Source organism: Pimephales promelas, chromosome 2 (genome assembly GCF_988280905.1).
Source record: "Pimephales promelas chromosome 2, fPimPro1.hap1.1, whole genome shotgun sequence".
Classification (NCBI taxonomy): Eukaryota; Metazoa; Chordata; class Actinopteri; order Cypriniformes; family Leuciscidae; genus Pimephales; species Pimephales promelas.
Window position 1 is genome coordinate 43,965,500 of NC_142770.1, and position 23,791 is coordinate 43,989,290.

Consider the following 23,791-nt stretch of genomic DNA (forward strand, 5'->3'; position numbering starts at 1 on the left):
CACCGGAGCACCACAGCCAGTCATGTGCTGGAACAAAAGCAGGCCCTACTCGGTAAGCAAAAGGCTTAAAATTCATTTAATAAATAATAATAAAAAAAAAATTGTAATAGAAGTGAATCTATTTTAACGGTTTTGCATTCAAAGCAAGCTTTTTATTAGTTTCTAAATGACCAGTAGGCTATTTAAAAATATAATTCCTTATATAGGCTACTAATTAGCTTTTCTTCTTTTTTAATTTTACCAGAACTGCCTAAACACAAACTGAAGACAGATGCTCCAACAAGGTGGAATAGTGGTTTTGACATGGTTGATCGGTTCCTTGAACAGCAGCCTGCTATCTGCGCTGCGCTCCTCTCCCCTCAAGTAAGTCTGGGATTTAAGATTTAATCAGACCTAGTAGCAAGCCAAGGTGTAAAAAAATATATATATATAAATTTTAGTTAATTTAAATGAATAAAATGAAATGAAAAAAAAAATAGACTTTAGAATAAAAATATTATAAAAAATATGATATTGTGTACACACAAAACTTAAATAACTAACTAAAAAATATGTATATACAGAAAATGTTTTTAGTTTTGTTTGTCAATTTGACACAATAACCTTGAGGAGGCACAGGTGCATTTGTTTGAGACAGTCTTAATGACTTTAAATTGTTGTGCTGACGTGAATGGAGAACTCATACAGTGTTAATACAGTGTTACTTAGCATACAGTGTGAATTCCTTTATTTTAACTTTTCCTGTTCTCAATTCCCATCATCCTTACAGATAAGGAAAGGTGCACATGACATCTGCACACTGAGTGAGGGAGACGTGTCTGGCGCTGAACACCTTGTGAAGACCCTCAAGCCAATGAAATTGGCCACCACCACAATGTCTGAGGAAAGCATGCCTACTCTCTCAATCATCGCCCCACTACACACACAGCTCCTGGCTGACTTCACCCCTGCACCAGAGGATGATCCGATGACCCGGGAAATCAAGCATGCCATCCAGGAAGATTTGAGGAAGAGATACACATCTACAAAAGAGAGGCACACACTCCATACAGCATCTTGCCTGGATCCTCGCTTTAAAGCTCTCCCATTTCTTTCAGAGGATGAAAAAGTAGAGACATACAGCAGAGTGACTGCAGAGGCTGCATCATCCCTTGAGGTATTCTCTCTTTTGATTATTAATAATTCTACTTTTTTTAGAGAATGATTAATTAATGATCTGATTAATTTAATGCTTTGTATCAGTTCTGTGCTTTGTATGCTTTGTGTCTTATTTCACTGCTTCCCTGTGTTAGTTGATGAGGCAAGAGGATGAAGTCCCTGAGGGGGAAGGTGATAACATGGCTGAGGGGTATGATGACGGTGAGGAGGATGATGAAGTTCAGAAGGTTTGCGATGAAGCCCTGAAGCTGGATGAAAATCCCACGCCCTCTACCTCAAGACCATCTTCTCTGACTGCACTGCTGGGCCAAACATTTAATGTTACTGGCACCACAGCAGAGCCCAAGTCGGCACACACCAGGGCTGAGGAAGAGGTTCGCATGTATCTGGGGGCCCCTTCACTTCCTCTCACAGATGACCCCCTTGAGTGGTGGAGCACCAACCATCATGTGTATCCTCTCCTAGCTAAGCTGGCCAAACGATATTTATGTATCCCAGGTACGAGCGTTGCTGCAGAGAGAGTGTTCTCCACTGCGGGAGACATCGTGTCAGCACAACGGAGCACACTCACGCCACAACATGTGGACCAGCTGGTCTTCCTCCATAAGAATCTGGTCGTTCCAGAGATATGAATGTTTAGTACAACTTGATTACAAGTTAGTGTGTTGCCTTTTGTCACTGTGTTCTATAGTACAGTAGATAAGCTGAAGCTACAGTAAGTTGTTCAAAAATGCTCATTTTGTCTTCTTAATGATTCAATTGGACAATTTTCTTCTTGAAAGACAAGGTGTTGTTCAGGTGGAGAAAAAACTTTTTCTTTACCTTGACAATTTCGATTGCAACCTGCAGTCTTCCTCCACCTGAACAACACCTTGTCTTTCTAGAAGAAAATTGTCCAATTTCTACAGTATGTTGGTTCTGATCTACTTCCTAAAGGAAATAAGCCTTTCATTTATTTGTTATTGTTTAGTTAAACTTGATGAGTCACAACACAATGTGATCTACTCATTTCTGTGTTCTACAGAACATAAGCTACATACAAATAATTCTGAAGTGATAACTACACGACACAGAAAGTGTTTTGATTTGTTGTTACTCAATAAAAGAGTTAAGTAATTCGGCAGCTGACTTTTTTTTTAAATACTGTAATCACTTTGTATAGTATTTTCATTTACTGTTGTGAAATGGAAAATCAATAATCACTAATCGAGAATCGTTAATAATCGAAAATCGACTATAATCGAATCGGGACTTCAATAATCGGAATCGAATCGAATCGGGAAATCAGACAGATTAACCACCCCTAGTTAATGATGTGTGTTAGTGGACCCAAAATTGACTGACCTATTTGTTTTAGCATGAGTGTGTCAATCCCAAACACGTCTTTTGCTCTTGAAGACTTAAGCTGTGTAATAACCCTTTCCAGATCAGATATGGATACAAATTTTGGTTATAGTGGGGGCTCAATTAACAAATCTGAACTAATAACTGGTAAGTTGTTATATTTCACAGGGAAACTTTCGGCTATGGTATCAATTGAATCAACAAAATAGTTGTTTAGTGTCTGTGCCACAGCAGATGGATCCTGCATAAGCATCCCATTGTTCTTTAGTTGTTCTTTAGTTATTAATTTATAACTAGATGCAGTGTTACCTGTTAGTTTATCGATCAGTTCCCAAATCGCTTTTGAGTTTCCATGACAGTTTTTAATAATTGTTATAAAGATGCAAATTTTTGTCTGTCACAAGATAGTTTTGACTTTATGGCCTTTTTAAGGGCATTGTCTTTCATTAAAGGGGGGGTTGACTGCGATTTCACTTTTTTCATTTTAAATAGTGTGTAATGTTGCTGTTGGTGCATAAACATTATCTGCAAAGTTGCAGCGCTGAAAGTTCAGTGTAAGCAGAGATATCGTCTTTTAAAAATCAGAAAGTATATTGCCTACAAAAACGACTGGATTGGGACTACAGCTGGGTTATGGTACGTCACTAACCCACACATTTGCATCAACCCTCCCTCCGGAATATGCAGAAAAGGGCATGGCCATATTTCAGAAGCTCCAGCAGCTCGTCGAGTGTGTTGTTCATGCAGCTCTCAGTTCTTATGTCTTCGAACTTCGCACGGACGCTGTACTTCGTCAACAATGGATACAATTTATGTTTGATTATGTTCCTGAAAATGACGATCGTAATCTAGCTCTCTGTGCTGCGCATTTTACGGAAGACAGCTTCCAGAATCTTCACGAGTTCAACACCGGATTCAATAAGAAACTGTAAACATGAAGCAGTTCCGACTTTAAAACCAGAGGCAGCAGTTGTTGTGCCACAACCTGTAAGTAGGCTAAGACTTAACCATTTTAAATGTATTTGCATGTGTAATTCCAGACGTAACGTTAGCCTTGTGTTTTAGCTTTTTTCAAATGCCAGCGCTAGCTTTATTGCCACTAGGCTATTAGTTCTGCTATTTTGTGTCTACGACAAACGCGTACAAACATGAATTTTGTATAAGTGCTAGTGTTGTAAATGTATTTTTCATGTTTTATGACGTTATTTTCGATTTGATCAAGAACGTAAACTTGCCACCGCTGTTTGAGTATAACATTAGTAGCCAGTCAGTTGCTATTGTTGCCAGTCAGATGCTATTGTGTTAAACAAACGTGTATAAAGTTTAAAAAATATAGCAAATTATCATTCAGAAACGTTTATTAAGAGCCATGTGTGGTGAGGTTCTGTTTGACTCTCTTCATCGCGGCTTTCTCGGTCTGATTCTGGGTCATACTGAGACTGCAGTTCGACGCATATTTACATCTGGACCGGTGCTCATGACGTGCCCGTTGCGCCCGTAAAGGTAATGGGCGTTAACTTTCCGGACAACGTAAGCGACAGTTTAGCCAATCACAACTCACCGGACCAAACTAACCAATCTGAGCCCACGACGTGTTTCTGAGGGAGTGTTTTCATAGAATCAGGAAGTCAACCGCTCGTTCGAGGACAGATGAGAGCGCGGCTGACAATAGACGTGAAGTTTATGAAAAATAAGACTTTTTAAAAACGAAAAACCACGAATACATGTTATATTGCACCCCATAACACAATCATGCAAAGAAAAAAAGCAGTCAACCCCCCCTTTAATTGTTTGATATCATCACTGAGCCAGGGAAAAGAATGCTTTCTGTTTTTGTGTTTAATTGCCACTGCAAATTCTTTCATTTTTGTTTGTAAGCATTCAGTGAATTTCTGACTAATTATTTTTCGAATTCATTGTCCATTAATAAAGTGTCCCAATTCATATTTCTTATTGCTGTGTGAAATTGTTCTTGTTTGCTCCTCGGAATACCGATGAAATCCTTTTTTTTCCGGAATAAGCTGCAAATCGTTTTCTGGTTAATTTTCTTGTTATCAGCACCATGTTATGATCTGAGAGACCAGTTAACATATTGAAAGATTTTGTGATCCGTTCCGGATGATTGGTGAAGATTAAGTCAATTAGGGTGCTACAATTGTTTGTGATCCGTGTTGGTCATCTGGACAAGATTAAATCCATCCATAATTTGCTGCAGTTTTTTCCTTGTACTGTTATCGTCCCAGAGTAGATTAAAATCACCCATCACTATAACCTCCTTTTTTAAAATCTCACTGCTTTGGCATTTCCTTAAACTTATCATAAAAGTCTATTTTAGCCGATGGTGGTCAATATAAGACTAATAACTAACTGGCGAACCACAGTGAAACCTCGGACCGTCCAGACCCAGGCGCCACACAGAAGCACCACCAAGCCCAGGGGCGAAAACTGCAGCTGCACATGCACTCTCCACGGATCCAAACCGCTGCCTCCCCGGTGAATCATGCCGAAGATCCAGCCCACCATCCGTGCAGGAGCCAAACTCGACAGGGTCTTCTTTCCCCGCTGATTCTGCCAAGCCCGTTCCCTTGGCTGTGGTTTCGCTAAATAGCAGGTAGGGACAGTGGGAATCTCGTTCATCCATTCATGCGCGTCACTAATTAGATGACGAGGCATTTGGCTACCGATTCCGACGTCCCCCAATTGATGTCAGATATCGTCACCTGGTACGATACCCGAGGGGCGACTTTCCGGGTTTTGAGGCGGCCCGTCCTCCATACTATTGCATCCGGAGATGCGGCATTTGAAAATGCCTGACTATAACTAATAGTCAAGACCGGGGGATACTTACGTCACCGTCTAGCAGCGCATGAACCAAGGAACCGCACCAATTCGTCCTTTGAAGCCATTTTTCAGACTACATTCCAGGTCGCGGCATGTGGATTATATCATTTCGAGATTTGAGCCCCACCGTCCCACTTCCAATATTGTAGATCCGGCCTCCTCGCACCTAATTTCACCTGCTACGGTCCTGGTCCACATCTGTAACAACAAGGCAGAACAGCAGAAACCCTGAGGAGCTGACCCTGCCCTCATTTACCTTCCCTTTGGCACCTCCATACCGTCCTGAACTTATCACATGGGGGGTAACTCCACCGTTCCACACACCGTCCCGGATCAGTAGGGTGCCAGCTGCCCTGCCCCGGCATACCCACCCTCTGTCCCTAGCGCTTTTTGGCCCGGGAAGGATGACACCAGAGAAGGTCCGCCTGTGGCCCAGAATGCGGTAAGCAGGACACTTCCAGCCACCACTGTTTCCTCGTCCCCCTGCCGCAGGAGAACCCCCGTAGAGGGAGAGCCCAGCTAATGGCTTTCCGCCCCTACCCCGCACACCGTCCACAGAAAGCTCCACAGCTGTTTCCAGAGGTCCATCTTTCGGGTTTTGGGGGATAACACGACCGGCAGACCGGCTCAACCCCAGCGCGGGGTAGCTAAACCCCCACGCCAGGAATTGGCATCACTCCAGCGATATCCCCCTAGTTCTGGGATTTCCGCTCATTATTTACTTCCTGGTGGTTCCTTTCCCGGCACCCCTTGTCAGCTCAGGCCAACCAACATAAACAACTGGTTTGTCCGCCCTCACTTGTCCCGTGGATGGGGCCGTACACCACAGTCCACTGACGTTTGGAAGGGCGACTTCCCTACTAGTCAGCTTATCCATGGGCACCGCCGCACCCGCCGGGTGCTGACCGGACTCATTGCCCCAAGGTCTACCATGCGGAGGAGTGATCACCACTGCTGTGAAGCCACATCAAGGTAGTTCGAGACAACAAGGGACAGAGCTGAGTTGACACCGGGAGGACTGGTTGAGTCCGCCCCAGCTTCCCAGCTGCGCCCGGCCAGCAGGCTTGTTATGTTGACGGTATAATTCTCTTTGACCGAACCGTCAGTAAGTAATAATGATGGGACGCCTGACCCACCACACTACTTTAAATTTTTCCTGGCCGCCCTCACTGATCCACAGCACACTTTTAGGCTCTCAGGGACAGTTGAAAAGCCCTCAACAAATCCAACGAGTAGAGAAGGGTTCTCCGACTCATCAATTCGCTGAAGGACTTAACCCTTGCCCGACTGAGTCCGATTGCCGTCAACGTCCTGTAGTTTCTGGTAGGCCATAGGCCCCTTGCCCCTAAGGGAAACCCAATGACCTCCACCTCGTCAACACCCAACTCTCGCCCAATTACCTCGCTGTGGGGACCGTAGTAATCAAGTTTCTCCTGCGCAGCCCTGGTGAGGGAGTCAGGAGCATACTCGTAACGCACCGTTAGATCAATGGCCAAGGCTTTAGAATCATGGATGAGCACCAGGTCAAGTCGTCGCAGCTCCCCCTGGAGGGTTCTGAACTCCCATTCCCAGTGGACTTCCCATACATGGAAGTACACAGTTTGGAGTGCCGAGCAATCCTGGCTTCCTGCATAGCCGGGCATTGCCCTAAGATGTGCGAACAGGACGCCGACCTATATGAGCAGTGCCTGCAGGCCGCCCCCGCCTTGGCCCTGCCTCTGTGTAGAAACTCTTGAGTGGGGTAAACGCACGTTCGGACCTGAAGGGCTGCTATATACAATCTCTGGATAAACCCGATGGGATTACCCAACCATCCGTTGCTGGCAACAGAATTATGAAAGCCAAGTATCCCCACTCCTTGAGTTGGAAGGCCTGCCCATCTAAGGAATTCATCCTTTCTCCAGTCACTCGGGACTGGGCACACCCGGTGGTGGCTAGTCAACGAGTCGGTGGTGTCTCCTTTTGCGTTCAAATCCTCCACACCCAGAGGTGGGAGGGAGTCCTCCTTTCCACCGGCTCTCCGCCACGCCCCCTTAAACTTGGATCTCATACGAGAGTTATCCATCATGATCCAAACCAACTCGTCTGCAGCGTGATAAAGGCTGAAAAGCCTCTTCACCTGGATTGATGGGATTTGTCGAGAGAGCTTGCAGATTCCCAGGCCGCCGTCCCTGTTCCTTGCATAAATTAGCCCTTCACAGGTACTCTGTGGAAGGTGGAGCCACTTCTTCACAAATTTCCTGATAGTCCTATCGAGGCTCTGGAGTACACCGTCACTAACCTCACAGAGGTCAGCTTGGTAGAAAATCCGGGGTATAATATACTGATTTAGGAGGACCACCCTTTGTGAGGGTTTAAGTAGTGATTTCCCGATTTTCAGGTACCATTGGTCAAGAGCCACCCCCAGGTCAGGCTTTTCAACCCCTCCCCAGGGGTTGAATTTCACACCCAAGTATTTGATTGTGTCGGCAATACTTGTTTGCTGCAGGGCCATGCCCCCAGACCCCATGGGGCGCAGTTGTTAACCGTGAATGCACCACTGCAGGGCCTGACAAGGAAGCTGTAACACTTCCTCGGATTAACCCGCAAGGAGGTGGTCTGACAGAATTCGTCCAGAAGCCGCAGGTTCTGTGCCATATCACTCCATGATCCTCCAATCAGCACAAGGTCATCAGCGAAAGCAAGGGAAGTTACTGTAAGACCTGCGACAGTGTATCCTTTGCCATAGCATTCAAGGCCTTGGATGAGGGGGTCCAAGGCTAGGTTGAAAAGCAGGGGTGACAGTGGGTCTCCCTGCTTAACACCAACCCTCACTGTAACATCGGGGGTTTTCTCACCTCTGACCTCGACAAATGTCGTACTGTCCGTGTAGATTTGCTGGATTACTTCTACCATATGTGGATCCACGTTCATCCGCCCAAGAGCTGACAGGATGTGCTCATGTGAGACGGTGTCAAAAGCCTGTGCAAAGTCGACGAATACTACTGCAAGCTGGCTCCGCTCTTCTTTGCAGTGGCGGATGAGGCCTTGCAGCACCTCTATATTCTCCGCACACCCGGGGCGAAACCCCGTTTGTCTAGGGTGGATCGGGCATGCTTGTTGGGCTCGCTTATTAACCACACTGGTAAAAAGCCTCAAGATCATAGACCCGATGGTGATCAGGACATGTTGATCAGCACATGTTGAACAGACAAGTGAGGGTCTCGCACCTAGGGTCCCAATTGAGAATGTCCCGTTTCCCGATCCTGTCTGGGCCTGGTGCGGATGCGTTCGATACTTGCTGTAGGCTTTGTTGGATCTCGCCTTGAGAGATGCTTCCCACTAGGTGAGTATTATCAGCACTCACCCTTACGTCGAATCGACCGAGCCCGCCGAAGGGAGCTGGTGAGTCCCATTTTGCCCGAAACGTGTTATAAACTGTTTCTATTGGAACTGGACAGATCTCCACCTTGCCACCGTCCAAGATTGATTTTACTAGGCGGGCTCGGTCCTTTTTAAAGAGGGACTGACCGGTGTGAAATGCGCGACATTTGGCGAGCGATTTATGTTGGCGCCACCTGACTGCCCTTGACGCTGGTATTGCCCTTCCGTGCCGCTTTGTGGGAATGACTCTCACTCTAGGGTTACAGCCCCGGAGCATCCTTTGCGTTGCCTCTTCAACCAGCTCGGGTAACTGGTCGCTGCCTTCCAGACAAGCTCTTATTACGTGGATGTCCTCCGTGCCATCGCCTTCCACCTCGCTCACCATTTTGCGGGCCACCTCTTTAAGCAGACGAAGGAGGCCTCCCTCTGGCAAGTTCGGCTGTCTAGGAAGGATCGATGAACTTGCAACATGCTCAAATGGTGCTTCACTGCTCGTTGCAGGACTCGTAAGTCCCACTTGAGCTGCCCCGGGAGGGGCTACTTCCTCACAGTCCCTCAAGGTAGTCTGGGCTCCTGCCTCCTCTTCCGTCTGGTTTCTACCAGAACCTTCCCCCTTTCTCACTTCCTTGATCCTTTTCCGATTGCAAATATCTGGGTGGACGTGCAGTTCGTGTATACTCTCGCTCTATAGCGCTCTCCTGGTTCCAAAACTAGCTGTACATTCCGAGCACTTTATTGCTCCCCGGGGTTGGGGCTTGAACCGCCGAGTTGGCCTGTTACTGTGTTTGCGCTCTCGGTTACCGTTGACTGCCCTACTATAAGGCAAGTCAGGGCAACCAAGCACTCTCGTAAACCAAATTCCGTAGCATAATTTCGTAAAACTGTTGAGCCACCACCACCACCATGATCCCTGGCTCCGAGACCATGAGGGGATCTAGCCATACTGTGGTCACCCGATCCAGAGGCTTCCACTGGGTAGCTTTTTATACAGGGAGACCTACCAGCCTGTATGATGCCAGAATTAACCGACATCAAATCCTCAGGTGGCCGTCGATACGCAGAGCGGGAAGGAGCAGGATGTCCCTCATGGTCAATGACCGGACATCGGCCTTCCCTGGTGCATCATCATCCAATCCGCCAGGACACCCTAACAGCCATATACGAGGGAGAGGTGCTCTCCCTGGTTCCCATACACCAGAGGTATCTGCCTAGTGCGGTTTTCCAGTAAGGTCCTGTTATATTCCTCTCACTATACAGACAAGGGATCTAGTGGGGCCAACGGGCTTAGAGGGAAGCACCGTCTTATATCGTAGTGCAGGCAGGGAGGAGCAAGACCACCTCTCATGGTTATCAACCAGGTGGAGGCCTCCCCAGGCACTCAATAGTTCCAGTCAATCAGGGATCCCCAACAGGGGTTGCCATTGGAAAAAAGTAGTTACCATCAAATCTTGTAAGTTTCAATTGTGCAATCCCTCCCTTATACGATGGCGGGTCATGGGAATAACGCCGCCGGATCGCGGGTCAGCATCGTTTACAGTTGGAACTAAGACGGTATCTGATCGTCTTCGAACCTTCGACTTTTGTTCTTGATTAATGAAAACATTCTTGGCTAATGCTTTCGCTCTCGTCCGTCTTGCGCCGGTCCAAGAATTTCACCTCTAGCGGCGCAATACGAATGCCCCCGGCCGTCCCTCTCAATCATGGCCCCGGGTTCCAGAAACCCACAAAATAGAACCGGAGTCCTATTCCATTATTCCTAGCTGCGGTATTCAGTGGCGACGGGCGGCCTGCTTTGAACACTCTAATTTTTTCAAAGTAAACGCTTCGGGCCCCGAGGACCGGACACCCAGTTTAGGGCATCCGACATCCAACTACGAGCTTTTTAACTGCAGCAACTTTAGTATACGCTATTGTAGCTGGAATTACAGCGGCTGCTGGCACCAGACTTGCCCTCCAATGGGTCCTCACCCATGGGTTTAGGATATGCTCATTCCAATTACAGGGCCTCGAAAGAGACCTGTATTGTTATTTTTCGTCACTACCTGCTGTAGTTTCGTCAGCGCCTGCTGCCTTCCTTGGATGTGGTAGCCGTTTCTCAGGCTCCCTCTCCGGAATCGAACCCTGATTCCCCGTTACCCGTGGTCAACATGGTAGGCGCCGAATGTACCATCGAAAGTTGATAGGGCAGACATTCGAATGAGGCAAGCCGAGCTGTTGGATCGGCGCTCAACGCTTGAAGCATCACGCGCCGACGCTCACAAATCAGTGGTTAGTAACGTTAACTCTTTGAGTCCGACTTCGTCTACTCCGTATGTTACTCTGCCCAGGACGCGATCATCTCGGGCTTCATTCACTCCGGCACCGAAACAGCAACATGGACCATGGATCACACAGCGGAAGACACGAGCCAGGACCAGAGCTGCCTCTCCGCCCCTCCCGGTCTTCGAGATCTCCACCCGGAACCGCTTCTCCCCTCTTTGCGAGCCTTCGGGGGAAAGGTAAGGTGCGCACTCACTGCTTTCCTGGTGCTCGTGTTCTTGATGTCGCTGCACAGGTTCCCGAGATCCTGAATGGTGACGAGCGTGTCGGAGCTGTTGTGCTGCACGCGGGAGCGAACGACATCAGGCTGCGGCAGGTTCTGAAGAAGGACTACAGGAGCCTGATCGAGACGGTACGCAGCACAGCGCCTAAAGCAGCGATCATCGTGTCTGGACCGCTTCCCACGTACAGACAAGGACAGGAAAGGTTCAGTAGACTATTTGCATTAAATGAATGGTTAATGTCATTGTGTAATGAACAGAAGCTGCTCTTTGTAAATAATTGGCATCTGTTTTGGGAGAGACCCAGGCTGTACCGTGCAGATGGACTCCATCCCAGCAGAATCGGAGCGGCTGTGCTGTCGGACAACATCTCCAAGACGTTATGCACCAGATGACTAGTAAGTCAAAGTCCAAATCACAGCCTTTGCGGTCCAAACTTAACTAATATGCATAGTGTGGAACATTATATAGAAACTGTGTCTATTCCTCGTTTAGTGAAGCCAAACAATAAATCTAGTGCAGGATCTAGCAAAAATCTTATTGTAATCAAACCAGAAAATCAAAATATCAGTGAACAAAAACAATTTCTAAAGCTAGGTCTTCTAAACATTAGATCGCTCACACCTAAGGCGGTTATTGTAAATGAAATGGTCACAGATAATAACTTCGATGTTCTGTGCCTTACTGAAACCTGGCTTAAACCAAATGAGTATTTCGGTCTAAACGAATCTACTCCGCCAGGATACTGTTATAAACATGAGCCTCGTCTGATCGGTCGTGGCGGCGGTGTTGCAACAATCTATAAAGATATTTTTAATATTACTCAGAAAACAGGTCACAGGTTTAATACATTTGAAGTACTTGTGCTAAATGTTACGCTCTTAGATGTAAGAAGGAAATCCATATTATCTCTAGCCCTGGCTACTGTATATAGACCTCCAGGGCCATATGCTGAATTCCTAAAAGAGTTTGCAGACTTTCTCTCAGATCTATTGGTGAATGTCGATAAAGCAATAATTGCTGGAGATTTTAACATACACGTAGATAATACAAATGATGCTTTAGGGGCTGCGTTTACAGATTTATTAAACTCCTTTGGGGTCAAACAAAACGTCAGTGGTCCCACTCATTGTCTAAATCATACACTAGATTTAATTCTATCATATGGAACCGATCCAACTGATATAGATATTATACCGCAAAGCGATGATGTCACTGATCATTACATGGTGACTTGCATAATACGTACTGCTGAAATATGTCATGTTGCGCCACGTTATAGACCAGGCAGAACAATCCTTCCAACCACTATAGATAGATTCTCAAATAGCTTACCTGATCTATCTAAGCTGCTAAGTGAACCCAAACAAACAGATGAATTAGAGGAAATGACTAGCAGTTTAAGCACCATTCTTACTAGTACATTAGATATTGTTGCGCCAATTAGATTAAAAAAGGTTCGAGAGAAAATTAAAGCACCATGGTACAACAGTGCTACGCATGCTATCAAGAGAGAAACTCGCAACTTAGAGCGTAAATGGAAACAAACTAATTTAGAGGTCTTTAGAATCGCGTGGAAAGACAGTATGTCACGTTATAAAAAGGCCCTAAAAACAGCCAGGGCTGAGCATCTCCACAAACTAATCGAAAATAACCAAAATAACCCAAGGTTTTTATTTAACATCGTGGCTAGACTAACAAATAAACAGACATCACCAGAGCAAAATATACCGTTACAGTTTAGTAGTAATGATTTTATGAATTACTTCAATGAGAAAATAGAAAGCATCCGAATCACAATTATAAATGTACAATCCTCTATGGTGTCTTATGATTCAGCTTCAATTATGGCCCCTCTAGAACAACTAAACCGCTTTATAACGATAGGACAGGAGGAGCTAAATAAACTTATCATTGCATCTAAACCAACTACATGTTTATTACATCCAATACCCACTAAACTACTGAAAGAACTATTACCTGCAGTGGAAGAGCCTCCCCTCAATATTATTAACTCGTCTTTATCTTTAGGACATGTTCCAAAAATATTCAAGCTGGCAGTAATAAAACCGCTCATTAAGAAACCGCAATTAGATCCAAATAACTTGGCAAATTACAGACCCATTTCAAATCTTCCATTTATGTCCAAAATACTTGAAAAAGTAGTGTCCGCTCAATTTAGCTTCTGACCAAGGCTGTATTTCAATACTAGTCCTACTTGATCTTAGCGCTGCGTTCGACACCATAGATCATAAAATACTCTTGGATCGACTACAAAACTTCACTGGTGTTCAGGGACAGGCATTAAGCTGGTTTAGATCGTACTTATCGGACCGTTCTCATTTTGTCTGTTTAAATGGGAAAAAATCAAAGATAACGTCAGTAGACTATGGAGTACCGCAAGGATCGGTTTTAGGCCCTCTGCTATTCTCAATATATATGCTGCCACTTGGTAATATTATAAGAAAACATGGAATTAATTTCCACTGTTATGCTGACGACACTCAATTATATATTTCATCGCGACCAGATGAAAACACTAACTCATCTAGAATGACAGAGTGTCTCAAAGATATAAAATGCTGGATGACGCGTAATTTCCCGCTATAAAATTCAGATAAAACGGAGGTATTACTTATTGGTCCAAAAAACTACTCACAAAACCTCTCACAATACAACTTTAATATAGACGGATGTCCTGTTACTTTATCCACTACAGTAAAAGACCTGGGTGTTATACTAGATCGCAACTTGTCTTTCGAACATCACATTTCATATGTTACAAGAACAGCCTTTTTCCACCTTAGAAACATTGCTAAGCTACTTAACATGCTATCTGTTTCTGATGCAGAAAAATTAGTTCACGCATTCATGACCTCGAGACTAGATTACTGTAATGCTTTATTAGCCGGTTGTCCTGCATCCTCAATAAACAAGCTACAGTTAGTACAAAATGCAGCTGCTAGAGTTCTTACTAGGTCAAGAAAATATGATCATATAACACCGATTTTATCATCTCTACACTGGTTACCTATTAAGTTCCGCATCAAATACAAAATACTACTACTGACCTATAAAGCCCTAAATGGTTTAGCTCCTATGTACTTAACGGACCTTCTTTCGCCCTACAATCCACCGCGTTCCTTAAGATCACTAAATTCAAGGCTTCTGGTCATTCCTAGGATATCGAAGTCCAGTAAAGGAGGGAGGGCGTTCTCGCATTTAGCTCCAAAACTCTGTAATAGCCTTCCCGATACGGTCCGAGCCTCTGACTCGCTGACACAGTTTAAAACTAGATTAAAGACGCTTCTCTTTAGTCAAGCATTCACATAATGCTTACCTTCTAGTCCTCTGTTATGCCATACGGAACCGTTTGCCACTGAAACTGCTTAACGCACCAGTGGGGCTCGACAGCCTTTTAGACAAACGGGTCGGCGCGTATGGTTGGGTTGCGGAGAGTTCAGGTTACGGAGAGTTTGTGAGTTATAACGGAAATCATTATGAACATCAGCTATGCTAATTATTTCCCATCTGCCTTTCTGCTGTTATCTCGGGAGAAAAATGGCGTTCGTCAGGTCCAGTTTTGTGTCCAGCCTCTCACGGGGATTTCGGATGCCCCAACGCCTGTGATGAGACGACTCAACGCCTGTGAAGAGACGACTCAACGCCTGCGATATGTTATGGCGCCGTTTTATTCATAAAAAAATATTTATATTTAATATTTATATTTAAACAATATAAATGTAAGCCAGAGGAGAACTGGCCCCCGACTGAGCCTGGGTTCTTCCAAGGTTTTTTCTCCATTCAATCTGATGGAGTTTTGGTTCCTTGCCACTGTCGCCTTGCTTTTGGCTTGCTTTGAGCTTGCTCAGTTGGGATTATTTAGTGTTTAGCAATGTTGTTGATCTGTGTTGTGCTACTTTCATGTTATCAGTTTGAAGCTGCTTTGATACAATCTGTATTGTGAAAAGCGCTATATAAATAAATGTGACTTGACTTGACTTGACTTGTATTAAAATATATTATTACGGTTATTGATGTGTTCAGCAATTACATATGGACCAGACCTTTGGAAAAACGAGGTCTGTTGTAGTTAAAACTTTTACGTCTATTTTGAGAGAGGTGTCATATCCTTGCAAAGTTACAAACAGATAAGGGTACAGAGTTCTTCAATAAAGATTTTCAACAGTAAAAAATAAAATAAAATAAAAACATCACCTTGCAACAGTCACTGATTTAAAAGTGAATATGATCGAAATATTTAATACAACTTTAAAAGGACGTAGGCATGTATGGAGATATTTAACAGTTGTAAACTTCTGATAATCATTGGTTAATCATACGTCTTTTCTCGCAATATTGATCTTTTTTCTTTTTATCTATTTTGACGAATGCAAAATAGCCTTTCGTTGTTTGGGGGTGCTCCTGTATAATAACTTTAAAAAGGTAAAGATTTCTGGAAAGTCTCTAACTCATTTTAAACACCTTTCTGAACGTAGACCACAGGATAGTCAGACAGTAAATCTGTTCTGAGTCGAAATCTTTCAGGAGTCTGTGTTTTTATAATCTATTAACAGGAAAGCTGAAAGGGAGACTATTTGCATTCTGTTAAGTCTCAATAAATGGGGACATGTGGCGACCCAAAACACCTATCTGTTGCTTATCTTGGATTTTTAAATTATTAAATAATATGCTTTAAGACTTATTGTTCTGATAGATTTAGTGTGGAAAAAATGAATAGAGAATCTTTTACCTGGTGGGTAATGAATCGTTCAATTTCTTTGAAGTGTTTTCAATGAATTTTATTACCAAAAGCATGTAACAGAACATCACATAAAAAAGTGTATAAACATGTATAAATGTACACATAATTATCAAACTTCACAGAGCACATTTTTGTCTGAATTATACATTAGACTCTTTACAAATAAGTCTTATGTTATTGTGGACCACTAACAATTCCTGAAAATGGATGTTGCAGTCTGCAGTCAAAACACTTGATTCATGCATATTTCACAAAATATCACTAATACCCGTAGGGTAGTGTCCTATAATCTGGTAATATTATTCTTTTGTCATACACAATCTTTAACCTCTTCACGATCGTTCTATTACGCAACGTAAAATGGATCTTATCATGCGTGATGGTTGACGATTGTGGCGCCAGCTCCTGCGTGTCACCATTCTCTACGTACGCGCACACGAGTCCTATCAGACTTTGTAGTGTGACTATCTGTGCATTATTTGCGTTGAGTGTAATACCTTTCGCTTTGAGACACGTATGCCCATTTGTCGTTTTTATCCCGTATGACTTCGGACCCGAAGAAACGAAGAGGGAAATCGTATCGTTGGGTTCTAATTCGCTCGTGAGCTGGCCAAGGGAGCTGGTCTCGGGAATCCACGAGCCGTTTTTTGATACAAAGATTACAGAATCTGTATCCGTGTACAACACACGTTCGCCTAATTTATCCAAAAGATTATACAGCTCGAGTCACGCGTAAGCTGTGGTGAAAGCGCCAATAAACACATTAACGTCGCGTGTTGGGCACGGATCTTGCTCTGGTGTGGACCACTGAATCAATGCCACTGAATCAGATACAAATGAGAAATGTTTTATCACATGCGCTCTGCTAAATAGACGCTGTGTGAACTCCGGCAAATGAGTCCTGAGACAGAACCGACGCCACAGACTGTTCATAATAAGCTTCGTTATAGCTCGTTTTGCGGGGTTATGCTTTATTTTAGCTATGTCTAACTGAACGCCTTGTTTATCCAGATAATCATCGACATAAGACTTTGTCCGCATCTGTCACTACATGAGAGGGGAACCCCGACGCTTCTTGTTTGAATTTGAGAAAAGTGTTGACATATCCACTGAACAAAGTGTCCGATGTATTATCAAAATGCCAGACCTCATCAATTTTCAATATCTGGTACCCATGATGGATAGCTCGTTGTAATTCCGCGAAGACCCATGTCCCGTTAATAGACCTCTCGTTGTCTGTATGGATGCATTGCGGCGTTTGGCTGCGATTTTCAACGCAAGATCTACACAGAGGAAACATTAGTTTACCGTGACATCTGTAAGGCAGAACCGGGTGATAGAGTTTTCGTGGAGGTAAAACTGTCGCTTTAATTAATCCGAAATAATGATCTATTTCTTCAAAATCCTCAAAAACGACCTTCGGATGTCCGATAGGATAAGTCTTACTCGACTGTACGTACGGATAGAGCGATGTGAAATCATAATAATCCACTCGCTCATCATCAGCTGTTTCATGATATAGTTTATACGCGTTTGTGTGGCCTCCGTATAACGCATCTCGTGGCCTAAGTCTCTCAGGCGCTTCGTAAGAAGCCATAAACTCAATCACAGCGGGATCTGTTTGTTTCATGTGCTCCCAGCGGCACTCCAACATAGTAATCACTCGTAAGGAATACACTTTACGTAGTGTTTCTATCTTTTCATCCGATTGCCTTCTGAGGGTACCAAAAGATACTTTTGACAGGGGTTGAATTTCCTCCGAATTATATCGAAAATCATGTCCGTGGTAAAAACAACCCAGGAATTCCAAAGCTGTTTTTACCCCTTCAACAGACTCATAATAACCGTCAACATGATAAGGCCCAAAGGCTTGTTCTCCGTGGTTTAACGCATGCTGCACAGGTACACCGCTCTTACGTGCATGAAAATGTAACCATTGAATTGATGCGTTTGAGTATGTTTTGTATTGATTAATGTATGCGTGACTATATGTCAAGGCCAGGGTGTCACGGGTGAGAAAATTAGTTTTAAATTTTCATGCATGTTCCCGCTAGTGAAAGCTATTTAAACGGATCAATGTTTGTGATTTCAAGGAACTCCTCTCGATATCTCTTACATGCCTCTCGAAGGATCACAACGTCATTCCGACAGTAAAAAGCAAGCTCTTTTTTGAAGTCAAAGACACGGTTCGATACACTCGCATACCAGAGATTAAATTTAGTGCGTTCGGCTTGACTCATCGTCTCGTAACCGTAAAACTCTTTTGCGGGGTAGGGGCCAACATAATTGGTATTCTCCAATCTGTTGAAATGATGCGGAAAATACCCCTTATCATTTACCTTCAGGTTTAACGCCTCGGGTGCCTCTTTGAGCGAAAATGGGAAAAACTGGAAACTGTCCACGTACCTCTGTCTAAACGCTGTGTCATACATGTACAAAATACGGCAACCCTGCATGATAACCTTTGGAGTTATCCCCTCGTTGGTTAGATGGTCTGCGAGAATATAAGAATCAAACCCAGAGGCATTATGCGCTATGAATGTGTAATCATTGTATTTTGGACGTCTGAAGTGTTTAATCAGACGTGCCACACAATCTGTGCCTCCGGCTTCAAACGTCTCACCTGTCTGAGTCATTGCACACACAAAATTAGCCACATGTTTATCATCCTGATACATTGTCTCAAAATCATAATAAATGTATTTTTCATCACATGTTTCAGGCTTTAGAGGTTGGATGTAACAATCATGACTTCCCTCACCGGCCAAAATTTCGTAACAATGTACACATCGCTTCGGGCTGCATTTGTGACACTTTAACTTATCACCTCCTTTTGGTACATTATAAACGGTATGGCATTTTGAGCAATAATTAAAGGACTGACATTGAGATTGTTCACCGGTTACGAGCGATTCTTTATGCGTTCTGTAGCAGAAGGTGTTTCTGCAATACCTGAGACAGTCTGGGCAATGTTTATAGCTTGTGGCGTGCGTGCGACATTCGCTTGTACAGCAAATATTACATACGTATTTGCATTTGTGTGTTCTCTTGTTTTTATGCACCTTGAAGCAGAACGGACAAACGTAACTTCCTCTGATGAATCCCTTTAAATTTTTTATTAGATGATAATGCTGCTCGTGGTTAAAGAGATGTACTGTTTTTGGATGAATTTCAGCAGTGTTTTTGTACACCTGCAATTTGCCGGAGCAGTCTCTGTAAAAAACAACGATTTTTAACTCTAAATATTTTTCAAAAATGGACAGATTTTGAAACCCTATTTTTTCATTAGGCGTAAAGCCACATGCTCTGTGGATTTCCCTCGCGGGGTTTGTAGGTCTGCATCAGTGTAAGACGGATTAATAAAATGAGCGAGGCAATAACTAAGACACATGTTGTTGGTGAAGTTAGTAGGACTGAATAAATGCATTTTGTTTTTCTCTACCGATTCGCTAATAGCAAGATCTGTAATTTTCCTCCGTCCTCCCCCTGACCTACCCAGAGCTACACTGACCTGAAGCGATAGCGTCGAGTCTGTGCTCAGCTCTGTATTGCTTTGTACCGCTTGTTCAATCTGTTCAATAAATATTTCGGGGTTATGGTTGTTTTCGGGCGTCAAAACAGCATTTATTGATGTGGGTAGGCTAGATCCTGTTAGGGCAATGTTAATGTAACCATCGTTGCCCGCAACCTGTTGCGATAACCCCACAATCTCACTTAAAATATTGTGCAGACGATTATTAAAATCTGCCAAATCATTTGTATCTATTTCGCGGAGATTCAATGTTCTGTTAATTTCTATCCCATTCAAACGCGGTCTCGGTATTATTACAAAGTCACCCACACTACCACCCTCAGATATTAGTAATGTTGCAAAAAAGAGTTATTCGCTTAATCCATAAAGTAGGGTTTTTGGCCCACACAAACCCACTATTTTTAAAATCTAAGATCATGAAGTTTTATGACATTGTTGAGTTCCAATCAGTACAGATGTTATTCAAAGCAAGGCACAAATTATTACCAAGCCAAATACAAAAAAGGTTCCATGAACGTACTGGTTGTTATGAATTACGTGATGAATTAAACTTTAGGACGCAGAAACATTGTACAACTTTGAAAAGTTTTAGCCTTACAGTCAAGGGGGTACAATTATGGAATAATTTGGAGATAGTTATAAAAAGAAGTTCGAATATTAATCTTTTTAAATACAAATATAAACAAAAGATCTTTGCAAAGTATAGAGACGAAGAAATGTTTTGTCAGTAGGGGTACTTTTACCATGACCAGATTCTTGTTGTCGCTTGTTGTTTAATCAGGACCAGATATTTGTTGTCTTTTTGTTGTTGTTTTGCACTTTGTTCCCTTGAACGATTGTGAAATGTGAAATTGTCTTGTATGAAATTTGGGAGGGGGGGGGGGGGGGGGCGCTAATAAGCTCTGTTGCTTCGGCCCTCTCCTTTTGAGCTGAATGGTTGCAGCTCAAATAAAACAAATAAATAAAAAAATAAAAATAGTGTATCTATTTCCTCCCGACTCAACTCCCCACCCCCTCCCCCATTCTGCACGATTTCATCATCATCATCATGATCATCATCATCATTATTATCATTATTATCATAATCATTATCATTATCTCCGTCTAACCATGTTTGTTGTTCGACGATAAGATTTTGCAATCTTTCCCTAACTGAAAGTCCTGTGCGTTTAGTTGTTCATGTATTAAACGTCGCAATTGTTCATTATTTCCATCACCTCTCGACATGGTACGTTCGTCAGAGTCGATATTAGGAATGTGGTGATGATGATTCGAAAACCCCATATCGGAGTGGATGGTTTCATCATCAGCCATGTCTAGCCAGGATCGCTGTTCGGCTATAACATTCCGCAATCTCTCCCTAACTGATAACCCCGTAGTATCAATAGCGCTTACCTGCTCATGTATTAAACGCTGTAATTGATCGTTAATACTTTGACGCCTCGAGTTGACACGGTCGTCTTCATCAGAGTCATTATCCGAGCGTGCTCTTTTAGAAAGCATTTTTGTAAAAGTGGTTTATTTAAAAATAGTGTATGACAAAAACATACAATATACATAACACTAATGTCTACAGATATGAAAAACGTAACAGTCATACAAACTCAAACATCATGTTAATACAATTACAGACTTCATGTAAAATAAAATAAAAAGTTAAAAACAAAAGCTTAAAACTTAAAAAAAAAAGTTAAAACTAAAAACAATCATTGAAAAAATGAGCGGTCATCATCTCCTCCTTAGGGTCTCGTGTAAATCTCTCAAAATACGTTGAATGATATTCAAGCATTCAGAAATTAGCGATACTGCTAGGGTGAGGACTTGCTGATCTCCTCTTACCTGATCAACAACTCCCCACAGACGCCTGTTCTCAGTCTGTGTTTGTTCGTGACAGTTTCCAAAAAACTCTACGGTGTTGGATAATTGTCCGGCGTGTTGATTTTGCAGTTCGATAATCCTGCGCAGAAGATCAACTACCGGCGCTTGTGATTCGACGAGCAGGTCCTCGGTTTCTTGGTAGGTTAAGGGTCGTGAAGCGACATCTAAAACCCTTAGAAAATTCCGGTTGGCACTGCAAAAATGTGTCATAACTCAATCTGTGAAAATCTTGCGGTGTGAACAAAGGTCTGAACGGATCGTGGGTATCTTCATCGGAGTGTGTACTGGGTGATGAGTCTTGAGATCCGACGGCATCCAGCACATCTGCCTGGGATTCTAAAAATATCTCCAAGTCTCTTTCGGCATAATCTGGTTCTAAAATAATAATAATAATGTTTATTATAATAGCAATTTATGTATTATTTATATGATATAGACTGTATAGTATCTCACCGCTATCTTCCAAAGAGGATGCGTTAGGGGTGACCTCACAGTCTTTCGAGGCAGAAAGTCGTTTCTTGTAAGAACCTGTTATACACCTCGTTTCTTCGTACTTCGTTGTGGGGCACTCATCGGTCGGATTTTCCTCTGGGGATAAATGACATTTTTTATTAATTTAAATAACAATAGATTAAAATATATTATATCAAACTAAAATATGCTATATTAAAATTATCATATATGTATGGGTATTGCTTTACTCACCACTATCCGGGGATGCTAAACGCAGATCGTTGTCTGGAACGTATTGTCCATAAGTTTCGCGAAGCCTTTTAAAGTCCCCGTGAAATCAAAATTGAACCTATTTACTTTGTTAGCGCATATTACTAGTCTTGTGGTGAACAATTAATCCGTGCAAGTGAATGTATATTAAAAAAATGTTTTACCTTAGTAATCTTTAATCAAAATCTGAAAAGTTACTTCCGGTCTGGAACGGTTTCTTTTTCTGATGACGTAGGTTTCACAGTTTGGGTGGGGAAACGCTTAACCACTCCCCTCAAACCGTTAGTTTGCTATGAGCGAGAGATGGAGAGGAGGAGCGCTAGAGTAAAACCCTGCCCTCTGTTCAATATTCCGTTTCACTTGGAAATACGTCACAGCACTGGAGAAAAATCGTTTGCAACTTCCGGTTCACGGGGACTTTAATCCCCCCGACTGAGTTTTCCTCTGGGGATAAATGACATTTATTTTTATTAATTTAAATAACAATAGATTAAAATATATTATATTAAACTAAAATATGTTATATTAAAATTATTATATTAAAACATATATGAATAGGGTATTGCTTTACTCACCACTATCTGGGTATGCTAAACACAGGCCATTGTCTGGGTTGTATTCTCCATAAGTTTCACGAAGCCTCTTAACAGCTTTCCCTGAAGAAGGCCTCTGGAGGTGTTTGCGACTTGGCTCAGTTGCAGTAGATGCGTTCGTTCTGGTGTCCGGAGAAGTGTCTGACTGTTCGCTGTCCGCTCCTAGAGTACTACAGGGTGTGACGTCCTCATAACCGTCTATCGGGTTGTCCAATGATGCACATACTGTTTCTTCTGACGATCGCATAGGCTGCTGTGTTACAGAGGTCCATAACGCGGGGAATTCGAATGTGTTTTCTGCACTGTTTTGTAAAATTTCATCAAGTGGACAACCGTCTGATATCGTTTCATCATCTAAAACACATGCAAACAAATATATCACATACCCTTTTAATAATTTCATTACAGATATAAAATGGAAAATCATGGGGAAAAAAAGACAAAGAAATACTCACAAAGAGAATCCAAAACTTCTGCCAAATCAGCATCAAAATATAGATCCGGGAGTGCATCCTCTGTACATGATGATAAAAATATTTATTTAAGTATGTATATATATATATACAATTAGTTTGTAATAGTTTTGTTGCTAAATATTAAATCATCAACATACCGTACTGGTTTTCAGCCATTTTTTCGTAGAGACTCGAGTCGTGGTACAATGTGGTTAGAGTGAAAGCCCCAAATGAAAGAACTTGTCATGTTTTTAAACATTCCGACTTTTCCCGCCATCTCATTATTTTTTCAACGGATATCTTTCAACTCCTCATGTGGTAGGGGGGCTTGTGATATTTTATTTTACGACTTACGAAAGACATGGGGGAACCCTGCAGGCCTCATCAGATAACACCTGTAATAAAATAATTCGCACACTACAAATGGAAAAACAGGTACTGGGCTCCATGTGGACATGGCATGGGGTCGGGGACCAAGGGGTCAGACATCGATGCTTGTGTGTGTGTGTGTGTGTGTCTCACCAAGTGTAGGCAGTGTGTTTATCTGGAAAAGATAATCTTCCCTGTACCCTTAGAACTCTAATTAATCCATAACAATA

The 23,791-nt window shown here is 42.9% G+C and overlaps 1 protein-coding gene and 1 long non-coding RNA gene across 2 annotated transcripts in view; both read left to right on the forward strand.

The window, feature by feature from the left end:
* Positions 1-23,791, forward strand: part of LOC148997565 (uncharacterized) — a 197,829-nt gene that overhangs the window by 97,964 nt on the left and 76,074 nt on the right. The gene's annotated exons all lie outside the window — the stretch shown is intronic.
* LOC148997569 (E3 SUMO-protein ligase ZBED1-like) lies at positions 135-1,790 on the forward strand. Its single transcript, XM_089116721.1, has 3 exons — positions 135-363; positions 770-1,156; positions 1,293-1,790. Exons 1-3 carry the CDS (start codon positions 304-306, stop codon positions 1,788-1,790), a joined length of 945 nt encoding a protein of 314 aa, XP_088972847.1. The 5' UTR covers positions 135-303.